Raw genomic sequence first — 27,540 nt, forward strand, 5'->3', positions numbered from 1 at the left:
TTTAAAAGTCCATTAAAATATTTAAAAGTTCTTTGCTCTTAGCAGTGCTGCTCTGCCTTTGAAACAAGTTATCTGCATTCCTGGGTGTTCTGGTAGAACCTGCCTTTATGGCTGGAGGATGGAAGTATAGTCACCAAGTAATGAGAGCAAGAGGAAGGTGAATGAGGAAAAGAACAGTATCTTGGAGGCCATACCCACAGCTAACCTCCAGGTAGTACTTCCACTGAACTATAATGAGAAGCATCATCTCAGCCACCTTTGCTTCATAATGGTGGACAGCGCCAAGTTATGTCACCTATTGCAACAATAACTCGAGCCTTGGACCAGAGCACGGATCCTAATTCTAGTCATTATGGTCCATACTTTTATGCAGTTTGCACACATTTCAGGCTGCAGAAGGTATCTCCAATGACACTGCAGTTTGCAGCCCACTATAATATAAAGTGATCATCAAGGCTCCAAAATCAGGAGGAACACTCTTAACAATGGAAACAGAGACAAGTAGGAGGAGGATTAGGCTTAATTGGTGAAGACTAGGAGTACAAAGTCACAAAATGCACACTTATTGCCTTGCATGCTCCTAAAACACATCCTGACATTTTTTTTCCTGTAGAAACAAACTTGAGTCTCATCCAACTTGTTTGTGATAAGATCATCATGCAGGTCTGTGGCTGGCTTCCTGCTAGTGATCATGATGCAATCACCTGTGCCAGTCACCTGTTCCGCCTTCATTCTAGAGCACAGCAGGAGAACTAAGTCCAAGAAAGAGAGGCTAAACCCAGAGCATGTACAGAGAGGTGAGGGCCTGGCTTCAACCAAGCTCAGGGCATTCAAAGTGGCTGGTTAAGGCCTCTGAGACCAGCAATTGGAGTTCATCCAAGGGAATCATCTGCAGCTCCAGACAGAGGAGGCTAAGCTATCAGCAAGTCGACAACAAAAAGACACTGAAAATTCCAACCCAAGCAGAACCACTGTAACTGTGTCCAAAATTCAATTTTTATTATGTACAACTCTGTTGTATACAGAGGCAAATATTAGCAAGGAAACTGCAATTAAAGCAAAAATATTCAGCCTGTTTTAGGATGCAAAATGTTTAGCATTGCTGTCCCCTTAAAATTTCCTAAATTTCTTATAGAATTAGCTGTCTAAACAGCATTACCATTGTCCCACTGTTGGTTGCACTGTTGAGCTATTGGTCTCTATTCAAGTGGAATCTGGTGATACTACACAACTGTCATCATAATCATCATTTGTTCAGATTTGTCAGGGGCATTATTTTTCCTCATTAAAGATCGTTCAAATTTGCTCTTCCTTTTAGCCAAACAAATCTATACCAAGAACTTTCAAAGAATATTCTTATTTTGGAATTATGAGAATTAAAACTTCTTGGGCAACAGTACAAGCAGAACTTGAAACAGCAGATAAACAAAAGATAGGGCAGCTCCTAACTGAGGCAATGCCAAACAATCCCAACTGAAAGATCTCACTTCAACTCATTAACTTGTTGTGTGACTAGGGTGCTTGTGTTTTGCTTCCTACCAGCTTTTACCCATTTACTTTTCCAAGCTAAAATGTTTCTTTATCCTTTCACTCTCACTTTTGCTTCAGGGCATTCACCCAAAACACTAACTAGCCCTTTCACTCCACAGATAATAATTGACCTGCTGTCTGTTTCTAGTCTTTTCCGCTTGTTTGGCTTTGAGATGCTGATTGTTGCACGTTTCCTGCCTATGCTGCATTTACTTCCGATTTCTGGCAAGCACCATTTTTATTTCCAACGCAAGCAGAATGCACTGTACCTACTGCAGAGGAAACAAGTGAAGCAACTCACTGCGGTGATGGAGCGAAAGCATTTTGTAAATGCTACTCTCTCTCTTAGAATTGTGCTGTGTGAAATTCTGTAATTCACACTAAATTAAAAAGAAATAGTCTCCAATAAAATGCAATTCTCCCACCAAAACACATGAACAATTTAGATCACAGAAAATTGTTGTATTATGTTTCGAAGAGGCTTTTCGACTCAGAGTCTGCACCAACAATACTACACAAAATATACAGCAATTCCATTTTCCAGAACTTGGCCCATATCCTTGGATGTTATGTGCTCCTCTGTGCTCTTTTTAAAGGTTTTGAGGATTCCCACCTCTACCACCCTCTGGCATTAATTCCAGACTCCCACTACCCACTGGGTGAAAATATCTTTCTTTAAATCCCTTCTAAACCCTCTGCCTCTCACCTTTAAATTACACCCCCTCATCATTAACCCTTCAACCTGCGGGTACAGCAGCTTCCTGTGCACCTGGTCCATTCCCCTCAGTGTTATACACTTCAATCAGATCTCCCATCACCCTCCTCTGCTCTTAATGAAAACAACCCGAGCCTATACACCCTCTTTTCATAGTTTAAATGCTTCATCCCAGCCAATATCCTGCAGAATCTTCTCTGCATCTTCTCCAGTGCAATTACATCCATTTTATTGTAAGGCGACCAGAACTTTGACTCAAAGTTTTGTATAGCTCCATCTGGCCTCCCTGCTCTTATAGTCTATGCCTTCTTAACTCCCTATTAACCTGCCCTTCTGCCTGCAGGATCTGTGGCCAAGCAACCACAGAGCCCTCTGTTGCTCTGAAGTTCCGAGTGTCATGCCATTCATTGAGTATTTCCTTGTCTTGTTACTCCTTCCAAAGTGATTCACCTTGCACTTTTTAGGATTAAATTCCATCTATCACTGACCTGCCCATTGGACCAATGCGTCTCCATCTTCCTGCAACTCAAGACCTTCTTCTTCACTATTAATTACCCCGCCAATATTCACATCATCTGTAAACTTACTCATTATGATACATATCACGAACAATAAAGGGACCTAGCACTGATCCCTGTGTAATGCAACTGGACACCGATCTCCAGTCACAGAGCCTTGTACCACTACTATCTGTCTCCACTTTTCTATCCAACTTGCCAAATTTCGCAGGATCTCATTTGATTGGATTTATTATTGCAACATGTATTAACATACATGAAAAGTATTGTTTCTTGTGCACTATACGGACAAAACATATTGTTCATAGAGAAGGAAATGAGAGAGTGCAGAATGTAGCGTTACAGTCATAGCTAGAGGGTACAGAAAGATCAACTTAATACAAGGTAAATCCATTCAAAAGTCTGACAGCACCAGGAAAGAAGTGTTCTTGAGTTGGTTGGTACATAATCTCAGACTCTCGTGTCTTTTTCCTGAAGGAAGAAAGTGGAAGAGAGAATGTCCTGGGTGCGTGGGGTCCTTGATTATGCTGACTGCTTTGCCGAGCAGCTGGAAGTGTAGACAGAGTCAATGGATGGGAGGCTATTTTGCGTGATGGATTGGGCTACATTCACGACCTTTTGTAGTTCCTTGTGGTGCATCTATAAAAGTTGGTGGGAGTCATAGCTAGCATGCCAAATTTCCTTAGTCTTCTGAGAAAATAGAGTCATTGGTGTGCTTGGGGACCAAGACAGGTTGTTGATGATCTGGATACCTAAAAACTTCAAGCTCTCGACCTTTTCTATTCGTCCCCATTGATGTCAACAGGAGCACGTTCTCCGTTACATTCCCTGAAGTCGATGACAATCTCCTTCGTTTTGTTAACAATGAAGGAGACATTACTGTTGCCGCAACAGTTCACCAGATTCTCTGTCTCATTCCTATACTCTGTGCATTTACCTTCTTCTTCACTCTCTCTTATGGGACTTTGTCAAAGGTTTTGCTGAAATCCATATAAACTACATCAATGACAGCATCCTCATCTACACACCCAGTCACCTCCTTGAAAAATTCAATCTAATTTGTTAGACATCACGTCTCTCTGACAAAGCCTTCTCTTTGACTGTTCCTGGTCAAACCTTGCCTCGCCAAGTGGAGATTAATTTTCCCCTTCAGAATTTTCTTCAATAGTTTCCCTACCACTGATGTGAGACTCATTGGTCTGTAATTCACTGGTTTATCCTAACCATCCTTCTTGAAAGGTGGAATTCTAGGGATGTGGCCAAGCACCCACAAATCCCTCTGAACATCCAAGTGTTCTGCTATTCATTGAGTGTTTCCTTGTCTTGTCACTCCTTCCAAAGTGAATCACCTTGCACTTTTCAGGTTAAATTCCATGTAGCACTGATCTGCCCATCTGACCAATGCATCTCCATCTTCCTGCAACTCAAGACCTTCTTCTTCACGATTAACTACTTTAGCTGTCTTCCAATCCTCTGGCACCTCCCTTGTGGCCACAGATGAATCAAAAATTTGGTTCAGAGCCACGGTAATTTCCTCCCCTATCTCCCACAGTTAACTGGGATACAATTCATCCAGACTTGAGAATTTGCCCACTTTTAAGCTTGCCAAAACATCCAATACTTCCTCATACCCTGTATCAAACTGTTCAAGAACTTCACAGTCCCTCATCCCCAATCTTGTACCTACATCCTCCTTCTCCTGAGCAAAGACAGTTGTAAAGTACACTCTCAGCAGTGTCCTTTGACTCCATGCTCAGATTGTCCCCTTGGTGTCTAATGGGATCTTCTCTTTCCTTGGTTACCCTTTTTCCCTTAATATACTGACAGAATATCGTGGGTTTCTCCTTAATCGTATCCACCGGTGCTTTTTCATGCCCAGTCCTGCCCTTCCCTCCCCTGAACCACATTTCTGTGATGGCAACAATAACACAATTAATAGTCATTATTCCATGGTAAAATGAGCATGGTGACTAGTTTTAGTATAACAACATCAATTAAATACTTCATGCGCTTCACTGATTGTGAAATTCTCAGATGAATAATACGTTTGCTGACGGAGAAGGCCGTGTTAGTTTAAGGGAGATGAGAGAAGGAATGGGATATTTGAGAATATTCATGGAATTCCAACAGTGCAGAAGGCTATTTGACCCATCAAGTCTACATGGACAAAATTCCCATAACCCCATGTATTTACACTACTAACCACCCCCACCCCCGACACTGAAGGGCAACTTAGCATGACCAGTCCACCTAAACCGCTGCTACTAACCATTCCCCCACCCCTGACACTGAAGGGCAACTTAACATAAGAACATAAGAAATAGGAGCAGGAGTAGGCCATCTAGCCCTTCGAGCCTGCCCCGCCATTCAGTAAGATCATGGCTGATCTGTTGTGGCTCAGTTCCACATTCCCGCCCTCTCCCCATAACCCTTAATCCCCTCTCTTATCAAAAACCCATCAACCCGCGTCTTAAAAATATTTAGCGAGGCAGCCTCCACCACTTCAACGGGCAGAGAATTCCAGAGATTCACCACCCTTTGAGTGAAGAAGTTCCTCCTCAACTCCGTTCTAAACCACCCCCCGTTTATCTTGAGGCTGTGCCCCCTAGTCCTACTGTCTTTTTTGAGCGGGAAGAGTCTCTCCACCTCTATCCTATCCATCCCATTCATCATCTTATACGTCTCAATGAGATCTCCCCTCATTCTTCTAAACTCCAACGAGTACAAGCCTAGTTTATTCAGCCTCTCCTCATAGCTCAACCCCCTCAACTCCGGTATCAGCCTAGTAAACCTCCTCTGCACTCCCTCCAAGGCCAAAATATCTTTGCGCAGGTGCGGCGCCCAAAACTGCACACAGTACTCCAGCTGCGGCCCCACCAATGCCCTATACAGCTGCAGCAAGACCTCCCTACTTTTATATTCAATCCCCCTCGCTATGAAGGCCAGCATCCCATTCGCCTTCCTGACCACCAACTTAGCATGACCAGTCCACCTAAACTGCACATCTTTGGACTGTGGGCGCAAAATCGAACACCCAGAGGAAATGCATGCAGGCACAAGGAGAATGCATAAACTCTCAGTCACCCAAGATTGGAATTGAACACAGATCTCTGGTGCTGTAAGGCAGCAGTGCTAAACATTGTGCCACTGTGTCACCATGCACCTGTTGGAAAAGATTTGACCAAAGAGTTGCTCTCATCCATTATTAAAGACAAATATTTCTTTATTTTCTTGGTTTGTAAATAAGGATATAAATGTATGAAACAGAAGCATCATGATATGACTAAGCTGTAAGTTAGCAGGGGAAGAGATTTAACCCAGGTATAAACTGGCATATGTTTTCCTCCTTCAAATGACCTGAGAATACCTGAAGTTATTACAGGCCGCAATGTGGAAAAGTGTTATATTCCTGGCTTGGCCATACCACAGCTCAAGATAAAATCGAGACAGAGAAAATCAATCAGCTGCAGATCGAAAGATCCATGACCTACCATTTAACCTACGCCCTTTTGAAACCATTTCTTCAGGTATGCTACATCTCTTTTGTCTTGGGGCCTCTGGAGGGAAAAGCACCCAATCAGACAATGACCTGCAGGCCACAGAAAAAGATCATCTTTGGCAGTTTAAGAATGCACTGCATATGAACTCTGCATGTACATTTTAAGTTAATTGATAGTTTACACATTGAATTTAAACTCTTATCACTTGCTGGTTAGGCATCCAAAGAATTGAGTCCAATTCCAGGTGTCAAGCTTTAGGAAGGATGTCAAGGACTTGGAAAAAGTGGAGGAGATTTGTAAAAAGTGTGCCAGGGTTGGAAGGACATGGGGAGACAAGAGAAACTGGGAATGTTTTACTTGGAGCAGAGAAGATGAGGAGAAATTTAATTACAGTATTCAAAATGATGATCTTGGGCAGAGTAGGTGTACAAAAACTGTTTCCATTGACTGAAACCAGTTAGTAACCAGGCTTAAGATAATTAGCAAAACAATGTTGAGAGGTGACTCTTTTGAACATGACCGATTATGATCTGGAACGCAACGTGTGAAAGGGTGATGGATGCGGGTTCAACAGTAACTTCATAAAGTAAATTGGAAATATACTTCAAAAGGAAAGATGTTTGGGATTTGAGTGTAAAATTGGGGAGTGAAACTTAAATGTCTAGGCTCTTTCAAAAGCACTGGTTGGATAGGCTGAATAGCCTGCTTCTGATTCTATGAACTAGGTAGCTACAAAAGAAACTTGATCGGAATAGATCTGAATGTTCGCTATTAACATATTAAACCAGTTTTTGCTAGATTTATTCTCCAATGCATTAATCTGAAATGATCAAACATTTGGCTAAAAGGTCCTATTCTTATTATGTACGTTGTGCACCATGGATAAATTCCATCATTTCATTCTTAAACATGTAAAAATGAAAAAAGATCATTCTAATTACAATCAATATATTTCTGGGTTACTACTAGCTGAATCCTGAGTTGTGGAGCTGGTTTGCAGAAAGAATGCAAAGAACAATACTAGATGCATCTGGAGTGAGGTTGCAATGCTGCGTGCACACTAAAAACGAAAACCAGCATGCTTCAGAGTTAATTGAGGCAACAGACAAGATCAAAGTTCTACAATTGTGGTGGACAAGTAAGCAATGGATAGGAGATTCAATGATCTCTACACTCAGATGGCACAGCCTAACACAGCACAAAATATAGACGACGGAAGTATTTCTAACAATCTTCAACCCAATTTGCTGAATGGTCTTTTTCAGGCTCTTCCAGAGGTCTCCATCAGAGGTGCCAGTCATCTGCCACCTATACTGGATACTGCAAATGCTATAGGCCCCAAAAAAAGGTCCCTGCTGTAGTATTGAAGACCTGCTATCCAGAATTAATCACCTCTAGCCATACTGCTCTTACAGCCACACAGTGGCATCTGTCATGATGGTATGAGTCATCAACAGTGCTATTAAGCAGCACTTATTCACTAATAACTTGCTGACTAAGGCTCAAACTGGTTTCCATGAGTGCTACTTGGATCCAGGGTTCAGTACAGTCATCCTCCAAATAGTGACTTAACTTGAATGCCAGAAGTGCAGCGAGAGCAAATTAATCTGACACTGAGGATAAGTGTGGCACCAAGAAGCCCTAATGAAATTGAAGTCAATGGGGATGGTGGTGGACAGGTTGCACAGGAACTCCCAGTAATTGCAATCAGATCAAAAGGATGGTTGTGGATGTATGAGGCCAGTCTACTCAGCCCAAGTCTTCACTGCAAGAGTTTCTCCAGGCAACATCGTGGGCCCAACAATCTTCAACTGCTTCATCAATGAAATCTCCTCTTAACCCTTGCAACCTTTATAAAATATTTGGGTGAGCACTTGAAGTATCATAATATTCAAGGATATGGGACATGTGCACGTTTAGTGATAGATATTGTCGATGCAGACTCAATGGACTGTAAGGCTCACAAATATCATGAAAGTTAAACATGGAGCTTATTGGTTAATGATTGCATTGTGTTCACCACCATGCACATTTCCTCACATAATGCAGCACTCTACCACATCAATTTGTTTTAGGTTAAACAATCTGACAGCATCTTCCAAACCCACAATCTCTACCATCTAAAAGGACAAGGTCAGTGGACACATGGGAACACCACCCCCTGCAAGTTCCCTTCCAAGCCACACAGCACCCTGATGTTGGAAATATACCACCCTCCCTAACAGCACTGTGGGTGTACCTACCCCACGTGGTAGTTCAAGAAAGCTCAGCACCACTTTCTCAAGGGCAATTAGGGATGGACAACGAATGCTAGGCTAGCCAGCGACACCCACATCCCATAAAGGACAAATAAGTATATGAAAAATCAGTTAATGTTCTGATTTCTGGTGCCTGTTTTACATACACATTTTCATTTGATCAGAAAAAGAAAATGTCAGAAAAAGAAAATTTCAGCAAAATAATTTAAACATAATTAAGCTCCCTCATGTCACGAGGCCCATTAACCTAATTTCCCCTCACACTGTACCTTAACAACATATTTAAGTCTTTATTCCTCAAACATCACCAAGTTCATCACAAAAAGAAACATCAAATCAAATTATCAGTAAGTATTTACAAGAAAATGGAACTTTGCTTTTTTTAGATTTAGTAAACTTGGTTCATATATTATCTACAAAGCATTCATAATTACCTGGAAATGAATCTGTCATGCAAATTAAATTTCTTCACTCCAATCACGTGAAGGAATTTTTAAACTCCAACAGGCGAACAGTAAACACTAATTTAGTCCCTTCACACATATCTTATAATTATTATACGATCTGCCCAAGTGCTTTAAGTCAATCACTCACTGAACCCACTGATGGGGGTTTGGGAAAGCTCTGCCCTCCCCGTCTGAGGTTTAAAAGTAAAGTTTATTAGTCACAAATAAGGCTTCCATTAACAGTGCAATAAAGTTACTGTGAAAATGCCCTAGTCGCCACAGTCCAGCGCCTGTTCAGGTTAATGCACCTAGCCAGCATATCTTTCAGAATGTGGGAGGAAACTGGAACACCCGGAGGAAGCCCACGCAGACATGTGCAATCTCCACACAAACCGAGAATCAAATCTGGGTCCCTAACACTGTGAACCAGCAGTGCTAGCTGCTGTGCTACCGTGCGGCTCCACTTTCTCACTTACCCTCACCACCACACACCAACACATAAACATACCCACTCCCAGTGGGTTAGGGAGTGAGTGAGAGAACACCAAGTCTGGGAATGAGTTTGGCACACATCATCTGGCCCCCTCACACTCTAGTCATCTTTATAATTATCATTTTTTAGAAAAACTTATTGCTGACATTGCTTTACTTTTGCTCAGCAATTGTTTCTTTTAATACCTCAACTTTATTTTAAATTCAGTTTTATATTAAGCCGAACCTCTTTCTGAAATTTGTTCATTGGTCCCTTGCAGGAGAAAAAGATTGGAAATGTGGCCATCCAGGTTAAAAGGTGAGTGAAGTCTGTGTTCAAGAGTTCTTGTCATGTACACTGAGCAGCTTCAGCGTAGGACCTGACAGGGCTGGCTTTTTAAAAAGATGCGAACTTTCAAGCAGAGGGTTCAGACATTTCAAAGCCTGTTTTGTCAGGTCAATTTCAGTCATTGCTGCATTGCTTCTGTGGAGATTGGGGTTGGTGGAGAGGTGAATGCTGGGGGGAGGGAAGGGGAGGTGGTCAGAGGGACTTTGTGGATGGGAAGTTGGGTGGAGCAAGGGTATTGTGGGGTGGAGGGGGATGAAAGGGGAGAGGGCTGTGTGGTGAGTTTGGCGAAGGGGTAGATCATTAAAGGGAGAGGTGAAAAAGAGATTGGCGGCATTGGGGGATCTAATATTTTTCACTTCTAAGAGCATTGTTTTATTGCCTTTGGAGATTCAAATCGATAATACATGGCAAAACAGTAGTCAATTTAGAAATGACATGGCCAACTTATTTTGTTAAAGCTCCTCAGAATTTGGCAGTTTAGCCATGGTTCACTGTTCTTTATGTGGAGATGGTGGCGTTGGACTGGGGTAAACACAGTAAGAAGTCTCACAACACCAGGTTAAAGTCCTGCAACAGGTTTATTTGGTAGCAAATGCCACCAGCTTTCGAAGTGCTGCTCTTTTGTCAGGTGAGTGGGGAGTTCTGATCACAAATAGGGCATATAAATCACAAATTCCATTCACATTGTCTGCACCTTTAAGACTTGATTAGCTGCAAAAACTCACATTCTAATCAGTATTCTGTAAACTGTATGCCTTTATAATGTCCTGTTTGTGCTCAGAACTCCCCACTCACCTGACGAAGGAGCAGTGCTCCGAAAGCGAGTGAGTTTACTATCAAATAAACCTGTTGGACTTTAACCTGGTGTTGTGAGACTTCTTTCAGTGTTTTTGTACAGGTCACATAACAGTAGCCATTTTGTCTTACCTGCAAAAAGCATGGAGAAGGGCAGGAAGGGGGCAGATTGAGAGGAAATCATCTTGAAGAACACCTACCCAGGGAGAGACATCTAGAAACAGCACGGCTTCTGCTGTAAGTAACTAAGCAGTTTGCAAGTGTCACACCCATGGAACCAAAAGAAAAGAACTTTCTCTCTGAACTGCAAATCCGATCTCACCTACAAAACTCACCTGTTAGAGCAATTCAACTGCAGAGGCCATCACAGCTCAGAGAAAATCCAACAACTTCAAAACCTTCACTTCAGACAATACAACAGCCTGACTGCAGAAATTCAGGACTGCACTGCATCAATTCTTAAGTATAGCTGGCTGACAAATGCAAGCACATGCACATACACTGCTCGTTATCTAACTGTCCAAAGTCTCCCAGTCTGTTGTACATTATGCTAGTACATACATTGCCTTTAAGAAATGTAGTTTTATCATGTTTCTTGTAAGAGGTATGTTTAAAAGTTAGCTCTGTTTTATACGGTATAGATGTTTTAGTAAGAGTAGGGAAGGTGGTAAAAGAGGTGGAGGAGTAGCACTGTTAATCAAGGATAGTTTAACGGCTGCCGAAAGGCATTTTGAGGGCGATCTGCCTACTGAGCTAATACGGGCGGAAGTTAGAAATAGGAAAGGATCGGTCACATAAGAACATAAGAAATAGCAGCAGGAGTAGGCCATCTAGCCCTTCGAGCCTGCCCCGCCATTCAATAAGATCATGGCTGATCTGTCGTGGCTCAGTTCCACTTTCCCGCCCTCTCCCCATAACCCTTAATCCCCTCTCTTATCAAAAACCCATCAACCCGCTCCTTAAATATATTTAGCGAGGTAGCCTCCACCACTTCAACGGGCAGAGAATTCCAGAGATTCACCACCCTTTGAGTGAAGAAGTTCCTCCTCAACTCCGTTCTAAACCACCCCCCGTTTATCTTGAGGCTGTGCCCCCTTGTCCTACTATCCTTTCTGAGCGGGAAGAGTCTCTCCACCTCTATCCTATCCATCCCATTCATCATCTTATACGTCTCAATGAGATCTCCCCTCATTCTTCTAAACTCTAACGAGTACAAGCCTAGTTTATTCAGCCTCTCCTCATAGCTCAACCCCCTCAACTCCGGCATCAGCCTAGTAAACCTCCTCTGCACTCCCTCCAAGGCCAAAATATCCTTGCGTAAGTATGGCGCCCAAAACTGCACACAGTACTCCAGCTGCGGCCTCGCCAATGCCCTATACAGCCGCAGCAAGACCTCCCTACTTTTATATTCAATCCCCCTCGCTATGAAGGCCAGCATCCCATTCGCCTTCCTGACCACCTGCTGCACCTGCAAGCTGGGTTTTTGCGACTCATGCACAAGGACCCCGAGGTCCCTCTGCACCGTCGCCTGCTGCAGTTTTTCGCCACGTAAGTGATAATCCTTCCTACCATTATTCCTACCAAAATGGACCACCTCGCACTTGCCAACATTAAATTCCATTTGCCATTTCCTGGCCCATTCGCCCAGCCTATCTAGATCCTTCTGTAGACTCTCCACACCCTCCGCACAATTTGCCTTTCCCCCAATCTTGGTGTCATCAGCAAATTTCGACACCCTACACTCGGTTCCCTCCTCCAGATCATCTATATAAATGGTAAATAGCTGAGGCCCCAGCACCGACCCCTGAGGCACTCCACTAGTCACCATCTGCCAATCCGAATAGCACCCATTGACCCCCACTCTCTGCCTCCTATTTGACAACCAATCCTCTATCCACGCTAACACCCTACCCCCAACTCCATGTCCCCTGACCTTCTGCAATAACCTCCTGTGAGGTACCTTGTCAAACACCTTCTGAAAATCCAGAAAGACCACATCCACCGGCTCTCCTCTATCCATCGCCCTAGACACATACTCATAGAACTCCAGTAAATTTGTCAGACATGACTTCCCTTTAACGAAACCGTGCTGCGTCTGCTCTATCAAGCAATTCCTCTCAAGATGCCTCGCTATTTCCTCCTTGATGACAGATTCTAACATTTTACCTACAACAGACGTTAAACTAACCGGCCTATAATTCCCTGCCTTTTGCCTGGCACTCTTCTTAAACAACAGCGTAACATTAGCCGCTTTCCAATCTTCCGGCACTTCCCCGGAATCCAGCGACCTCTGGAAAATAACCACCAAGACATCCACTATCACCTCCGCCATTTCTTTCAGAACCCTCGGATGCATTCCATCCGGTCCTGGCAACTTGTCCACAATCAGTCCCTTCAGTCTGTCGAGCGCCTCCTCTCTAGTAACAGTAATGTCATTCAGACCCTCCGGTCCTACCACCTTTCCATCTCTAACACCCGGCAAATTATTCACGTCCTCCTCCGTGAAGACAGAAACAAAAAAGTTATTCAGGACCACAGCCATATCCCCATCCCCTACCACTAAGTCCCCCTTCTCATCCTCTAAGGGACCAACGTTCACCCTAGCCAGCCTCTTCCTTTTTATATATTTATAAAAACTCTTGCTATCCTTTTTTATATTAAGCGCAAGCCCAGCTTCATAGTTTCTCCTACCCTTCTTTATCAACTTCTTTGTCAATCTTTGTTGACATTTAAACCTCTCCCAATCCTCTTCTCGCCCACTACTCTTAGCTACTCTAAACGCCTCCGCTTTTAATTTAACACTTTCCTTCACCTCCTTTGTTATCCACGGCTTATTACCTCTCCTCCTACGGTCCTTTTTGACCATCGGAATAAATTTCTGCTGAGCACCAAGAAAGATCTCCTTAAAGATCCTCCACTGCTCCTCAGCAGACCTACCTTCCAACGCGGTCCCCCAGTCCACATTCGCCAATTCTTCTCTCATCCTACCGTACTCCCCTCTGTTCAAACAAAGGACGTGCGTCCGGGAACCCACTTTCTCCTCCTCCATCTGCACCAGAAACTCCATCATACAATGATCACTCTCCCCAAGAGGTTCCTTCACCGCAAGGTCCCTAATTCTACCCGCCTCATTACATAACACGTTGTTAGGAGTTTTCTTTAGGCCCCCGAATAGTAATACAGATGTAGAGGAGGAAATGGCAAAGCAGATTATGGATAGAACATAAGAAATAAGAGGAGGAGGCCATCTAGCCCTTCGAGCCTGCCCCGCCATTCAATAAGATCATGGCTGACCTGAAGTGGCTCAGTTCCACTTTCCCGCCCTCTCCCCATAACCTTTAATTCCCTTGTCTACCGAAAACCTATGTACCCTTGTCTTAAATATATTTAGCGAGGTAGCCTCCACCACTTCTAACGGGCAGAGAATTCCAGAGATTCACCACCCTTTGAGTGAAGAAGTTCCTCCTCAACTCCGTTCTAAACTGCACCCCCCCCCCCCCCCCATCTTAAGGCTGTGCCCTCTAGTCCTGCTGTCCTTTCTGAGCGGGAAGAATCTCTCTACCTCTACCCTATCCATCCCTTTCATTCTTATACGTCTCTATAAGATCTCCCCTCATTCTTCTAAACTCTAACGAGTACAAGCCCAGTTTATTCAGCCTCTCCTCATAGCTCAACCCCCTCAACTCCGGTATCAGCCTAGTGAACCTCCTCTGCACTCCCTCCAAGGCCAAAATATCCTTGTGCAAATGCGGCGACCAAAACTGCACACAGTACTCCAACTGCGGCCTCACCAATGCCCTGTACAATTGCAGCAAGACCTCCCTGCTTTTATATTCTATCCCCCTCACTATAAAGGCCAGCATCCCATTCGCCTTCTTGATCACCTGCAGACTGGGTTTTTGCGACTCATGCAAAGGTGTGGAAGTCACAGGGTAGTTATCATGGGCGACTTTAACTTTCCAAATATTGGTTGGAACCTTTATAGGTCAAATAGTTCTGATGGGGCATTTTTTGTACAATGTATGCAGGAGGGTTTCCTGACACAATATGTGGATAAGCCAACAAGAGGTGGGGCCACACTGGACTTGGTACTGGGTAATGAACCGGGCCAAGTGTTAGGTTTGTTTGTGAGAGAGCACTTTGGAGATAGTTTTTTAAGCCTAGTTTGGGGGCGTTTAAGAGGTCCGTGGATAGGTTTATGGATGGCAAGGGATTGGTTTAGGTTAGAGGGTCATTGCTTTTTTAATTGGTCGGCGCAACATCGTGGGCCGAAGGGCCTGTTCTGCGCTGTAATGTTCTATGTTCTATAGTGACCACAATTTGATGTCTTTCATGATTGCAATGGAGAGGGATAAGGTCACACAGCAGGGCAAGGTTTATAATTGGGGCAGGGGGATGCGATTAGGTAAGAATTAAGGAGCGTAAGATGAGAACAGAAACTGTTAGGGAAGGGCACAAATCAAAATTGGAGCTTGTTCAAGGAACAAATACTGTGTGTCCTTGATAGGTATGTCCCTGTCAGGCAGGGAGGAAATGGCCGAGTGAGGGAGGTGCACAAAGGGGGTTGAATGTCTTGTCAAGAGGAAAAAAGGAAGCGTATGTAAGGATGAAAAAACAGGGTTCAGTTATGTTGCTTGAGGGTTACAAGGTAGCAAGGAATGAGTTAAAGGGCTTAGGAGAGCTAGGAAGGGGCATGAGAAGTCCTTAGTGGGTCGGATCAAGGAAAATCCCAAGGCTTTTAACTCTTATGTGAGAAATAAAAGACTGACCAGGATGAGGTTAGGCCGGTCAAGGATAATAGTGGGAACTTGTGCATGGAGTCAGAAGAGATAGGAGAGGTGACGAATGAATAGAACAAAGAACAACACAGCAAGGGAAACAGGCCCTTCAGCCCAACAAGCCCGCACCGCCATTTTAACAATGTGAATGAATACTTTTCTTCAGTGTTCACTAAGGAGACGAACCATGGTTTTTGAGGATGAGAGTGTGACATAGGCTGATAGGATGAAGGAGGTAGATGTTCTGTGGGAAGATGTATTAGCAATTTTGAAAAACCTGAGGGTCATCAAGTGTCCTGGGCCAGATGGGATACATCCTAGGGAGGCAAGGGATGTGATTGCACAGCCTTTAGCTTTGATCTTTGGGTCCTCACTGTCCACGGGGATTGTGCCAGAGGACTGGAGAGTGGTGAATGTTGTTCCTCTGTTCAAGAAAGGAAACAGGAATGATCCTGGTGATTATAGGCCGGTTAGTCTTACTTCAGTCATCGGTAAGTTAATGGAAAAGGTCCTGACGGATAGGATTTATGACCATTTGGAAAGATACAGCTTAATCCGGGATAGTCAGCACGGATTCATGAGGGGTAAGTCTTAGTTCACAAATTTGATTGAATTCTTTGAAGATGTAACTGTGCGTAGATGATGAAGATACAGCAGTTGATGTCGTAAACATGGATTTTAGTAAGGTGTTTGATAAGGTTGCCCATAGTAGGCTCATGAAGAAAGTAAGGAGGTGTGGGATAGAAGGAAATTTGGCAGATTGGATATCTCATATCTCATTGAAGACAAATGTGGTGGTAGAAGGAAAATTTTCAGACTGTAGGCCGGTGTACCACAGGGATCAGTGCTGGGTCCTCTGCCATTTGTGATTTTTATCAATGGCTTGGAAGAGGGGGCTAAAGGGTGGGTCAGTAAATTTGCCGATGACACCAAGATTGGTGGAGTAGTGGATGAGGTGGAGAGCTGCAAAGAGGCATTGATAGGATATAGAGCTGGGCAGAAAAGTGGCAGACGGAGTTTAATCCTGATAAGAGCGCGATGATTCATTTTGGTAGGACAAACTTGATTGCGGATTACAGGGTCAACGGCAGGGTTCTGAGGAATGTGGAGGAACAGAGAGAGCTTGGGGTTCTTTTCCACAGATCTCTGAAGGTTGCCACTCAAGTGGATAGAGCCATGAAGAAGGCTTATAGTGTGTTAGCGATTATTAACAGGGGGTTTGAGTTTAAGAGCCACGGGGTTATGCTGCAACTATACCAGACCTTGGTGAGACCACATTTGAATACTGTATTCAGTTCTGGTCACCTCATTATAAGGAGGACATGGAAGCATTGGAGAGAGTGCAGAGGAGATTTACCACAATGCTGCCTGGTTTAGAGGGTAGGTCTTGTAAGGAAAGGCTGAGGGAGCTGGGGCTTTTCTCTTTAGAGCAGAGAAGGTTGAGATGCGACTTAATAGAAGTTTATAAGACGATGAGGGGGATAGGTAGAGTGGACATTCAGAGACTATTTCCTCCAGTGGATGTAGCTGTTACTGGGGGGCATGGCTATAAGGTTCTTGGTGGGAGATACAGGAGGGATGTCCGAGGTAGGTTCTTTACTCAGAGTGGTTGGGGTGTGAAACGGACTGTCTGCTGTGATAGTGGAGTCGGATAGTTTAGGAACAATGAGAGCATGCCCTCCATCCCGGAGCCTCAGACAAACCTGTATCAGAGGTCACCATTGCCGACAGAGCAGCCTTTTCAAAAGTCAACCCAAGGAAAGCGACTGGCCCAGATGGGGTACCCAGACAAGCACTCATTGTGCACAGACCAGTTGGCGGGGGAACTCTGCAGACATCTTCAACCTCTCTTTGCACCAATTTGAGGTCCCTACCTAATTCAAGAAGATGACCATCATCCTGGTATCAAAGAAAAGCCAGACAGTGTGCCTTAATGACTATTGTGCGGTGGCTCTAACATCCATCATTACAAAATGCTTTGAAAAGTTAGTCATGGCATGAATCAATTGCTGCCTCCCAGACTGCCTGGATCCACTACAGTTCACCTACTGCCGCAACAAGTCCAAGCAGATGCCATCTCCCTGGCCCTGCATTCAACCCTGGAACACCTAGATAACAAAAACACCTATGTCAGACTCCTATTCATAGACTAGAGCACAGCCTTTAACACCATTATTCTTATGGGACTCATCGCCAAACTTCATGGCCTGGAGCTCAGATCCTCCCTCTGCAACTGGTGGCTATTAAAATAAATGTTCCTCTCCATGTGTGATTCTATTGACAAACAAGGAAGCTTTATCAAAGCCAACTTTATATAACAATAGTTTAACTATAAAAAATGAATCAGCTAACATTTGAACAATATCGAAGCATGACAAGATATTATTCTTAACTGCTAATCTATCTCTATTAGTTGTAATTTGAGCAATATTCCTCAGAGTTAAAACTCCTCTTCAAAATCAGTTAGCAAAAATCAGGTCAGGTGAAGGGACAAACCCCAAAAGCTTGTGAGTTTACTATCAAATAAATCGGTTGGACTTAAACCTGGTGTTGTCAGACTTCTTACTGTGTTTACCCCAGATCAACGCTGGCATCTCCACACCATGGAGGGACCAGGACAGGTTGGTGATCTGGATACCTAAAAACTTGAAGTTCTCAACCATTTCCACTTCGTCCCCACTGATGTAAACAGGGGCATGCCCTCCACTGCACTTCCTGTCAATGACAAACTCTTTCATTTTGTTGTCATTTGAGAGTGAAATTATTACCATTGCAATTTACTCCTTTTTGGTGGGCAGGAACACCAAAATGTCACTGATCCCCACCCTTCATCCTCTGTATCTGTCAGCTGGGAAATTTGCAGACAACCACCTTACAGATCTGAATTCTTTTGTAACGGACAAGATGAGTAGATCTATCATTGGTTGTAATCGTATGTTTTCACCCAATGGATGCACTGAATTCGGTGAGGACATCAGGGTGAGACGTCAAATTCCATCCCAATTAGGGTGACTATCAATTATGGATGGGCAACTGGATAGAGACACAAAGAAATACACATTGCATTTGAAATGTGAACATGAAAGGTTGCGGGCTAGAACAGGATTGACAAAGCAGAGTAGGGTGAAGGTGGTAATGTGTATATAGGCTGGAGGTGAATGCACTCACCTTTCCTGGCCTGGTTAGGTTGTTTTGGTGTGGCAGAATGCACCAGACTTCCTCAGCCTGTTGCTGCAGGTTTTTCTTTCAGTAGCTGGAGAACTACATCTCTCTGACTCTTCAATGCATCATTAGATTGATACGCCCTGAGATTTCATTTTCTCTTGATTCAATCTGACTCCTTAAATTTTGTTTTCAAAGTTTATTTATTATTGTCACCAGCAGATTTACATTCACACTGCAATGAAGTTACTATAAAAATCCCCTAGTCGCCACACTCCAGCAACTGTTTGGGTACACTGAATTTACCATGGCCAATTTGTCTAACTTACACATCTTTGGACTGTGGAGGAAACTGGAGCACCTGGAGGAAACCCACAGAGAGAACATGCAAACTCCACACTGACAGTGACCCAAGTCAGGAACCAAACCTGGGTCCGTGGTGCTGTGAGGCAGCCATGTGTGCCACTGTGCTGTGGATGTGTTGGTTGTCATCTTCCAAAATTTTGTCAATTCTGGAACAGACACATTAGATTGGAGTGTGCAATTGTAACTCCGATATTAAAAAAAAGGGAGAGATAAAACAGGGAATTACAGACCAGTTAGCCTAACATCAGTAGCAGGGTAAATGCTAGTTTCTATTTAAGGACTACAAGACACCTAGAAGATATCAATTGCATTAGACAAAATCAACCTGGGTTTAAGAAAGAGAAATCATTTCTGACAAACCTACTGGAGTATTTTTTGAGGATTGAACGAGTTGATGTGGTATAATTGGATTTTCAGAATGCTTTTGTTTAAAAGTTTTTTAACTTTACTATGAGAGTTATTATGTTACTGGTTATGTTACTGGTTTCTGTAGTTATAGGTTACTACAGTTACTATGAGGGTAATAGTCTTACATAACTAAGTCAATTACCACACCTCAACTTAAAAAAGCCTTCCAGGGAAATCTATTTTGCTTAGTTTTTAGTCACTTCAAAATGCTGAAACCAAGTCGCAAGTGTATCAGGTGTTCACACTCTTCAAAGTCTTTGTTTGATGCCCCAATCTTGTCCAACAAGTTTTCTAATAATCATTCAAAATCAAAAAAAGCGTTCAAGTTGCTTGTGTTCTTTACTTACTGACAATTTGTGTGGGGGAGGGGCGGCGGGGGGGGTGTGAAGGGAAAGGAAATATTCTTCATTCTTGCTGTAAAACAAAATCTCAGGAAAAACTATCAACAAGCCTGTTCCTCCCTAAGCTTTTCCTATCAAGTCCCACTTACTTATCACCTTCATCTACTTACCCCCAGCCTAGAAATGTCTCAATTTTAAAATTCCCACATCACTTTCAAATTCTTCCCCCTCCACTTAATGGCCTCAACCCATCCTAATTTTGTAAGTCATTCAGCTCCACAACCCTCAGAGATCTTGCACTCCTCCAGTTAAGTCTCTTCCACATCTCCAATTCACATTGCTCTATTTGCAGAATATACTTGATTTATATTATCACATTGTATTAGTATACAGTGAAAAGTATTATTTCTTGTACACCTTACAAAGCATACACTTCACAGAGAAAGAAACGAGAGGGTGCAGAATGTACTGTTACAGTCACAGCTAGGGTGTCATAGTTAGAATTTAAAAGAGTTAGAATGAAGTTTTAGAAGCAGAGTACGACAGTAAAACATAGAATTAGAAGATATGCTGGGCACAGCTTACAAGCAGTCGCCTCGCTCTGGCACCATCTTGGTGGGAATATCTTTCTTCAGCTGCTTTGGACACAACCTCAGCAATTCTCTTCCAAAACCTTTTCTCTAAGAAGCTACTGAAAAGCTACCTCTTGACTAAACTCTTTATGTCAATTTTTTATTTGATTGCAACACTCCTGTTATTGTTATTGTTTTCAATTTCTCTTTTAAATGGTACATATTTCGAAGCATCCAAGATAAAGACACTCACTTAATCACCATATCTAAACACTATGACAACAAAGAGCATTTAATGTATCAGAAAAATGGAAAGGTCTGCCTTACTAAACTGGAGTTATCCATTACCTGGAAAAGACCAGCTGTGAAATCAATTCTCAAGCAACATTTAGAGTCATTGTCATAGAGGTTTACAGCATGGTCACAGGCCCTTCAGCCCAACTTGTTCATGCCGCCTTTTTTTAAAACCCCAAAGCTAATCCCAATTGCCAGCATCCCTCTATACCCATCGTACCCATGTAATATAACTTTCATCCAAAACCTAGATTAATGAATAAGCCTATCTCAGTCCTTGACCAACAATACTAAAAGCTTTTAGCTATGGATGGATTTTTGAAGCTTTCCAATGGGAAGCACTGATGTCTTAAAACACGATCCTATTTCTTACTCTGTACATGCTTGACAGCAATACAAGCTTTAAGCGATAGAAATTGCCCATATATGATGTTGCAACGGAATCTACAGGAGGTGAACTTGAAATGGGCATTATGCCTGCCTGAGCCAAAGTGCACGACAAATTGGCCAGATCCAAGAATGCAACGCGCAGGAGATATTAACGTCCAGGTTTCAATTACACGTGCAGTCTCGGACTCCAGCCTAAAAAATTAACCACTTAAGGAGCATGAAATTAAGATGGGAGTGTCAGATGCACAGAAAAGGTCCCAGGCAGGATGTGCCCCAATGACATCATCAGCCACAACTTTGCAGTTTAAATCTGGACCAGCTGCTCCTTCCCAGTCTAAAATCCACTCAGTTAAAAATAGACACCGGGATTTTCAGCTCCCATTCGGACGATTTGCAAAGGGAGAAGGAAATATCACAAGAACTGCCAAATTGTTTTTTTACATCAACATAAACTCACGATGTGATTGTCCAGGCCGCCCTTTTTTTTGAAACCACAAAGCTAATCCCAATTGCTCGCATTTGGCCCATATCCTCTATACCCATCATACCCTCCCCCCAAAATCAGTGAGTCACATTCCCTGACATTGAACAAGCACTGGGAACATCATTTGAATAGAACATATTATTGGGTAACCCCCACCAGGTGAATCAGAGGTCACCCTGCTAGTGATAAATTGTGGGATCCATCCTTTGATTTTCTTTTTCAAAATCCCATTGCTGTCAGCAGGTTCAATGCTGCTTTTCCCACACACCATTGACCTTTGCTGATTTCTGGGAAAATCTGACCCAGCAAATCAGGCCTGGATCCATCTCACTGCCACTGACTGGGAATAAAACTGGTCTTTAATTTTCTAATGGGCAGTTATTCAATCAATCTCACTTTATCACCAATTACCAGTCCAGCTCATTGAGCAATATAATAATCGCTTCTCACATGTGCGCGATTGTGGCAATTGGAAAAATAATATTAGTACAGAGGTTTGGGCTAACATACATTATTAAGTAAAGTCTTACAACACCAGGTTAAAGTCCAACAGGTTTAGTTGGTAGCAAAAGCCACTAGCTTTTGGAGCACTGCCCCTTTGTCAGGTGAGTGGGAATTCTATTCACAAACAGGGCATATAAAGACACAAACTCAATTTACAAAATAATGGTTGGAATGTGAGTCTTTATAGGTAATCAGGTCTTAAAGGTACAGACAATGTGAGTGGAGAGAGTGTGAAGCACACATTAAAGAGATGTCAATTGTCCCCAGACAGGGCAGTTAGTGAGATTTTGCAAATCCAGGCAAGTCGTGGGGTGGGGGGGGGGGGGTTACAGATAGTGTGACATGATCCCGGTTGAGGCTGTCCTCATGTGTGCAGAACTTGGCCATCAGTCTCTGTTCTGCAACTCTATGCTGTCGTGTGTCGTGAAGGTCGCCTTGGAGAATGCTTACCCAAAGATCAGAGGCTGGATGCCCGTGACCGCTGAAATGTTCCCCAACAGGAAGAGAACACGTTTGCCTGGTGATTGTCAAGCAGTGTTCATTCATCTGTTGTCGTAGTGTCTGTATGGTCTCTCCAATGTATCATGCCTCGGGACATCCTTTCCTGCAGCATATCAGGTAGACAACGTTGGCTGAGTTGCAAGAATATGTGCCATCTCGCCAAGGCCATCCCCACACCAAGTTGCAAGGGTATAATTCATCTCACCAAGGCCATCCTCACACTCCCACTTGTTGCCTTCAAACAACCGCACAACCTCAAACAGACCACTGCCCACAGCAAACTTAGTAAAAAGTCTGACAACACCAGGTTTTAGTCCAACCGATTTATTTGATAGTAAACTCAAGCTTTCGAGGGGACTCCCTCTTCGTCAGGTGAATGGAGAGTTCTGGCCTCGGACAGAGCATATGCTCTGTGTTTACCCTAGTCCAACGCCAGCACATCCACATCACAGCAAACTTCCCAGCCTTCAAGATAACAGTGACCACAACACCACACAACCCTGCCACAGCAATCTCTGCAAGACGTGCTGGATCATCAACACAGATGCCATCATCTCACATGAGAACACCATCTACCAAGTACACGTACATAGTCTTGCAACTTGGCCAATGTTGTCTAACTGATAATGCTGCAGGAAAGGATGTCCTGAGGCATGATACACTGGGGAGACCATGCTGACGTTACAACAATGGATGAACGAACATCGCTCGACAATCACCAGGCAAGGCTGTTCTCTTCTTGTTGGGGAACATTTCAGCAGTCACGGGCATTCAGCCTCTGATCTTTGGGTAAGCGTTCTCCAAGGCGGCCTTTACGACACACGACAGCGCAGAGTCGCAGAGCAGAGACTGATAGGCAAGTTCTGGCAAGGACGGCCTCAACTGGGATCTTGGGTTCATGTCACACTACCTGTAACCCCCACAACTTGCCTGGACTTGCAAAATCTCACTAACTATCCTGTCTGGGGACAGTACACATCTCTTTAACCTTTGCTTAACACTCTCTCCATTCATATTGTCTGTACCTTTAAGGCTTGATTACCTGTAAAGGCTCGCATTACAATCATTATTTTGTAAATTGAGTTTGCATCTTTAAATGCCCTGTTTGTGACTAGAACTCCCACTCACCTGACAAAGGGGCAGTGTTCCAAAAGCTAGTGGCTTTTGCTACCAAATAAACCTGTTGGACTTTAACCTGGTGTTGAGACTTCTTTGTGTTTACCCCAGCCCAACGCTGGCATCTTCACATTATACATTGTTAAAGCAGGCTCCAAAATATGTAAATATCTCTAAAACCTCTTTGCCCCTCTATCTTGCACTCCCTTCTCTAAAATGCAACTTAAACCTCACCAAAGCTTTGGTCAACTCTAATGTCTGTGTTGCTTTGGTTCAGTACAGTTGCATAATCAAATAATTGATAAAGTGCTTTGGGACATTTTACCATGTTAAAAGTGCTACATAAATGCATTATTGTAAAGACACCTTTACTCTTCTTTAAGAATGGTAAATAAGTGCAAGGCACAGTAACCCCCCATCCCCGACAGTCCTGTGTGCCAATGACTGAATGCGCCTGACAGCTGATCTCTATTTCAAAAGGACCCACCTATCTCTTGGGGCAGTCAGGATGGACTCAGTCATAGAGATTTATAGCATGGAAATATGCTCTTCGGCCCAACTTGTCCATGCCGCCTTTTTTTTTAAACCCCTAAGCTAGTCCCAAATCCCTCTATACCCATTTTACCCATGTAATGTCCAAATGCTTTTAAAATGACAAAATTATACTCTCCTCTACTACTACCACCTTTGGCAGCTTGTCCCAGACACTCACCACCCTCTTTTCCTGACACTCGCCACTCTGTGGACACTTTTGTAGCTCTCCCCTCTCACCTTAACCTATGCCTGTTAGTTTTAGATTCTTCTACCTTTGGGAAAACATATTGACTTTCTACCTGATCTATGCCCCTCATTATTTTATAGACCTCAAAGATCACCCCTCAGTCTTCTACGCTCCAGAGAAAAAAAAAAAGAGTCCCAGACTATCCAGTCTCTCCTTAAATGAAGTGCTAGTCTCGGCACCATCTCAAAATCATTATCATCAGTGTCCTGTTCAACTCTTGGAGTCCTGTGGCGACAGGCAAGCATCAAAGCAGGTGCGGATACACTGGGAGCTGTAGTCACGGACCTGCACACAAGCGGCTCAGGCCTAATGGTCGTTTTCCGCTGACCGAAGCAACAGTGAAACTCGGCATCTACCTGGGCGGCTGAGCAGTCCTTCAGGAACACACTGCTCACCTCTGTAGAATGGGGAAGGGGCTAGAAAAGGTGCCCTAAACATTGCCTGCTTCACTACACCCTGGCCAGTTTACCGTGGCTGGCGGGATCCCATCTTGCGGTCGAACAAACAAAATACAAGATGACACCACTCACCATTGGCACTTGGAATGTGCGCGCGCTTTCAGACAACCTTACAACAGACAGACCAGAGAGAAGAACAGCCTTAGTTGCCAGAGAGCTTGAAAGATACAACGTTGACATTGCAGCCCTGAGTGAAACTCGTCTTGCCAATGTAGGTCAGTTGATTGAAACTGGAGGTGGATACACTTTTTTCTAGAGCAGTCGCGGCAGCAATGAGCGTCGTGATGTTGGAGTTGGATTCGCCGTCAGGAGTCACCTTGTTCGGAAACTTGATAGTCTACCCAAGGATGTGAACGACCGGCTTATGACATTACAGCTTCCGCTACAGGACAGAAATCAAACCACCCTGTTCAGCGCCTTTGCCCCCAGAATGAACAGCCCGGACAAGATGAAAGACAAGTTCTACAAAGAACTAGACGACCTATCAGCAGTGAGCAGTATCGACAAACTGATCTTGCTTAGTGATTTCAATGCAAGAGTACGGTGTGACTCTGCAATCTGGCAGAGAGTCATTGGGAGGCATGGAGTGGGCAGGTGTAACAGTAACAGCCTACTCTTAATGGAGACCTGTGCAGCACACGACCTCATCATCAACACAACCTTCCGTCTGCCTACCAGTAAGAAGACCTCCTGGATGCACCCCCGCTCTAAGGATTGGCATCTTATTGACTATGTCATTGTCAGGAGAAAAGACAGGCAGAACGACAGAGTGACCAAGGCCATGTGTGGTGCTGACTGCTGAACAGATCACAGACTCATTGTCTCCAAAATGAGGCTCTGCATCAGACCCAAGAGGCGACCACAAGGAAGCAAGGTTATGAGAAGAATCAATGCGCCAAACTAAAGAACCCCATCATAGCTTCAGCGCTAGTTGAAGACTTAGAAATCAAACTTGCTGACATACACCTCGCAGGCAGCGCTGAGGACAACTGGGAACGCTTCAGGGATGCTGTCCATACATCTGCACTGAAGATGCTCGGGCCCTCTACCCACAAACAGCATGACTAATTTGATGAGAATGATGAGAAGATACAGGCTCTACTTGTTGAAAAGGACAATCTTCATCGGGCCTGTTGGAACGACCCACCTTCAGCTGCCAAGAAAAATGCTTTTAACCAGTACTTGCAGGACAGTCCAGAATAAACTGTGTAAAATGCAAGATACCTGGCTAAGCGCCAAGGCAGATGAAATACAGGAATACACTGACAAACAACTTGAAACAGTTCTATGAAGCCCTCCCTATGGACTTCAACCTCTTGGGACTTTCCCCCTCCTAAGTACAGATGGTACAACCCTCATTACAGATCACACACTGCTGATGAGAGTGCAGGCCCGGTGGGCGGGTCATGTCATCTGTATGCCAGACGAGCAGATACCCAAGCAGCTCCTTTTTGGGGAACTCTCTGCTGGAAGACGCTCGCATGAAGGGCAGAAGAAATGTTTCAAATACACACTCAGAGCCTCCCTGAAGTCACTTGACATTGACACGACCACCTGGGAAACGCTGGCACAAAACCACCCTACCTGGTGCTGCCTCATCCACAAAGGCTGTCAAGCTTACGAAGCAAGGTGTATTGCTGAAGCACAACTTAAGCACAAGCTGGGAAAGTCCAGAGCCACCACTGCAACAACTACAGTGCCTACACAAGTCTTTCCAATATGTGCCAGGATATTCCGTGCCCGAACTGGCCTGATCAGTCATCTTCAGACACACCGCAACCAGCCTCAAAATGAGTAATGGTATCCAGGTCCTCAATGATGGTGGATGAACAACATGTCCCTCATTATTTTATAGACCGCTAAGATCACCCCTCAGCCTTCTACGCTCCAGACAAAAAAGTCCCAGTCTATCCAGCCTCTTCTTATAACTGAAACCATCAAGTCCCAGCAGCATACTAGTAAATCTTTTCTGCACTCTTTCTAGTTTAATAATATCCTTTCTATAAGAGAATAACCAGACTGTATACAGTACTCCAAGTATGGCCTTACCAGTGTCTTGTACAACTTCATCAAGACATCCCAACTTCCATATTCGATGTTCTGACCAATGAAACCAAGCATGCTGAAAGCCTTCCTCACCACTCTGTCCACCGGTGACTCCACTTTCAAGGAGCTATGAACCTGTACCTCTAGACCTCTTTGTTCTGTGATTCTCTCCAATGCCCTACCATTAACTGAGTAAGTCCTTCCTCGTTCAGTCTACCAAAATGCATCACCTTGAATTTATCTAAATTAAACTCCATCTGCCATTCATCAGCCCACTGACCTAACTGATCAGATCCCATCGCAATCCGAGATAACCGTCTTAACTGTCCACTATGCCACAAAACTTGGTGTCATCCACAAACTTACTAACCATGCTTCCTATATTCTCATCCAAATCATTAACATAAATTACAAATAACAATGGACCCAGCACTGATCCCTGAGGCACACTGCTGATCACAGGTCTCCAGTTTGGAAAATAAACCTCTACAGCCACTCTCTGGCTTGTCATCAAGGCAGTTTTTTTATCCATTTAGTGACCTCACCCTGGATCCCATGAGATTTAACCTTAAGCAACAACCTACCATGCGATACCTTGCTAAAGTCCATGCAAACAACATCAACTGCACTGACCTCATCTACCTTCTTGGTTACCCATTCAAAACTCAATCAAATTTGTGAGACACGATTTTCCACTCACAAAGCCATGCTGACTGTCCCATTCATTCACTGGCTGACTCACTGATGTGCATCCACC

At 43.8% G+C, this 27,540-nt stretch overlaps 1 protein-coding gene across 1 annotated transcript in view; it reads right to left on the bottom strand.

Annotated features, from left to right (window-relative positions):
* Positions 1-27,540, bottom strand: part of LOC145337189 (adenosine deaminase domain-containing protein 1-like) — an 87,059-nt gene that overhangs the window by 38,908 nt on the left and 20,611 nt on the right. Inside the window, exon 4 of the mRNA XM_080181996.1 lies at positions 6,255-6,320. Within this exon, the coding sequence (XP_080038122.1) occupies positions 6,255-6,320 (66 nt within the window). The remainder of the gene's footprint in view (positions 1-6,254; positions 6,321-27,540) is intronic.

The sequence above is a fragment of the Carcharhinus amblyrhynchos genome, unplaced genomic scaffold (assembly GCF_965287045.1).
Source record: "Carcharhinus amblyrhynchos unplaced genomic scaffold, sCarAmb.v2.hapA scaffold_44, whole genome shotgun sequence".
NCBI classification, from domain to species: domain Eukaryota; kingdom Metazoa; phylum Chordata; class Chondrichthyes; order Carcharhiniformes; family Carcharhinidae; genus Carcharhinus; species Carcharhinus amblyrhynchos.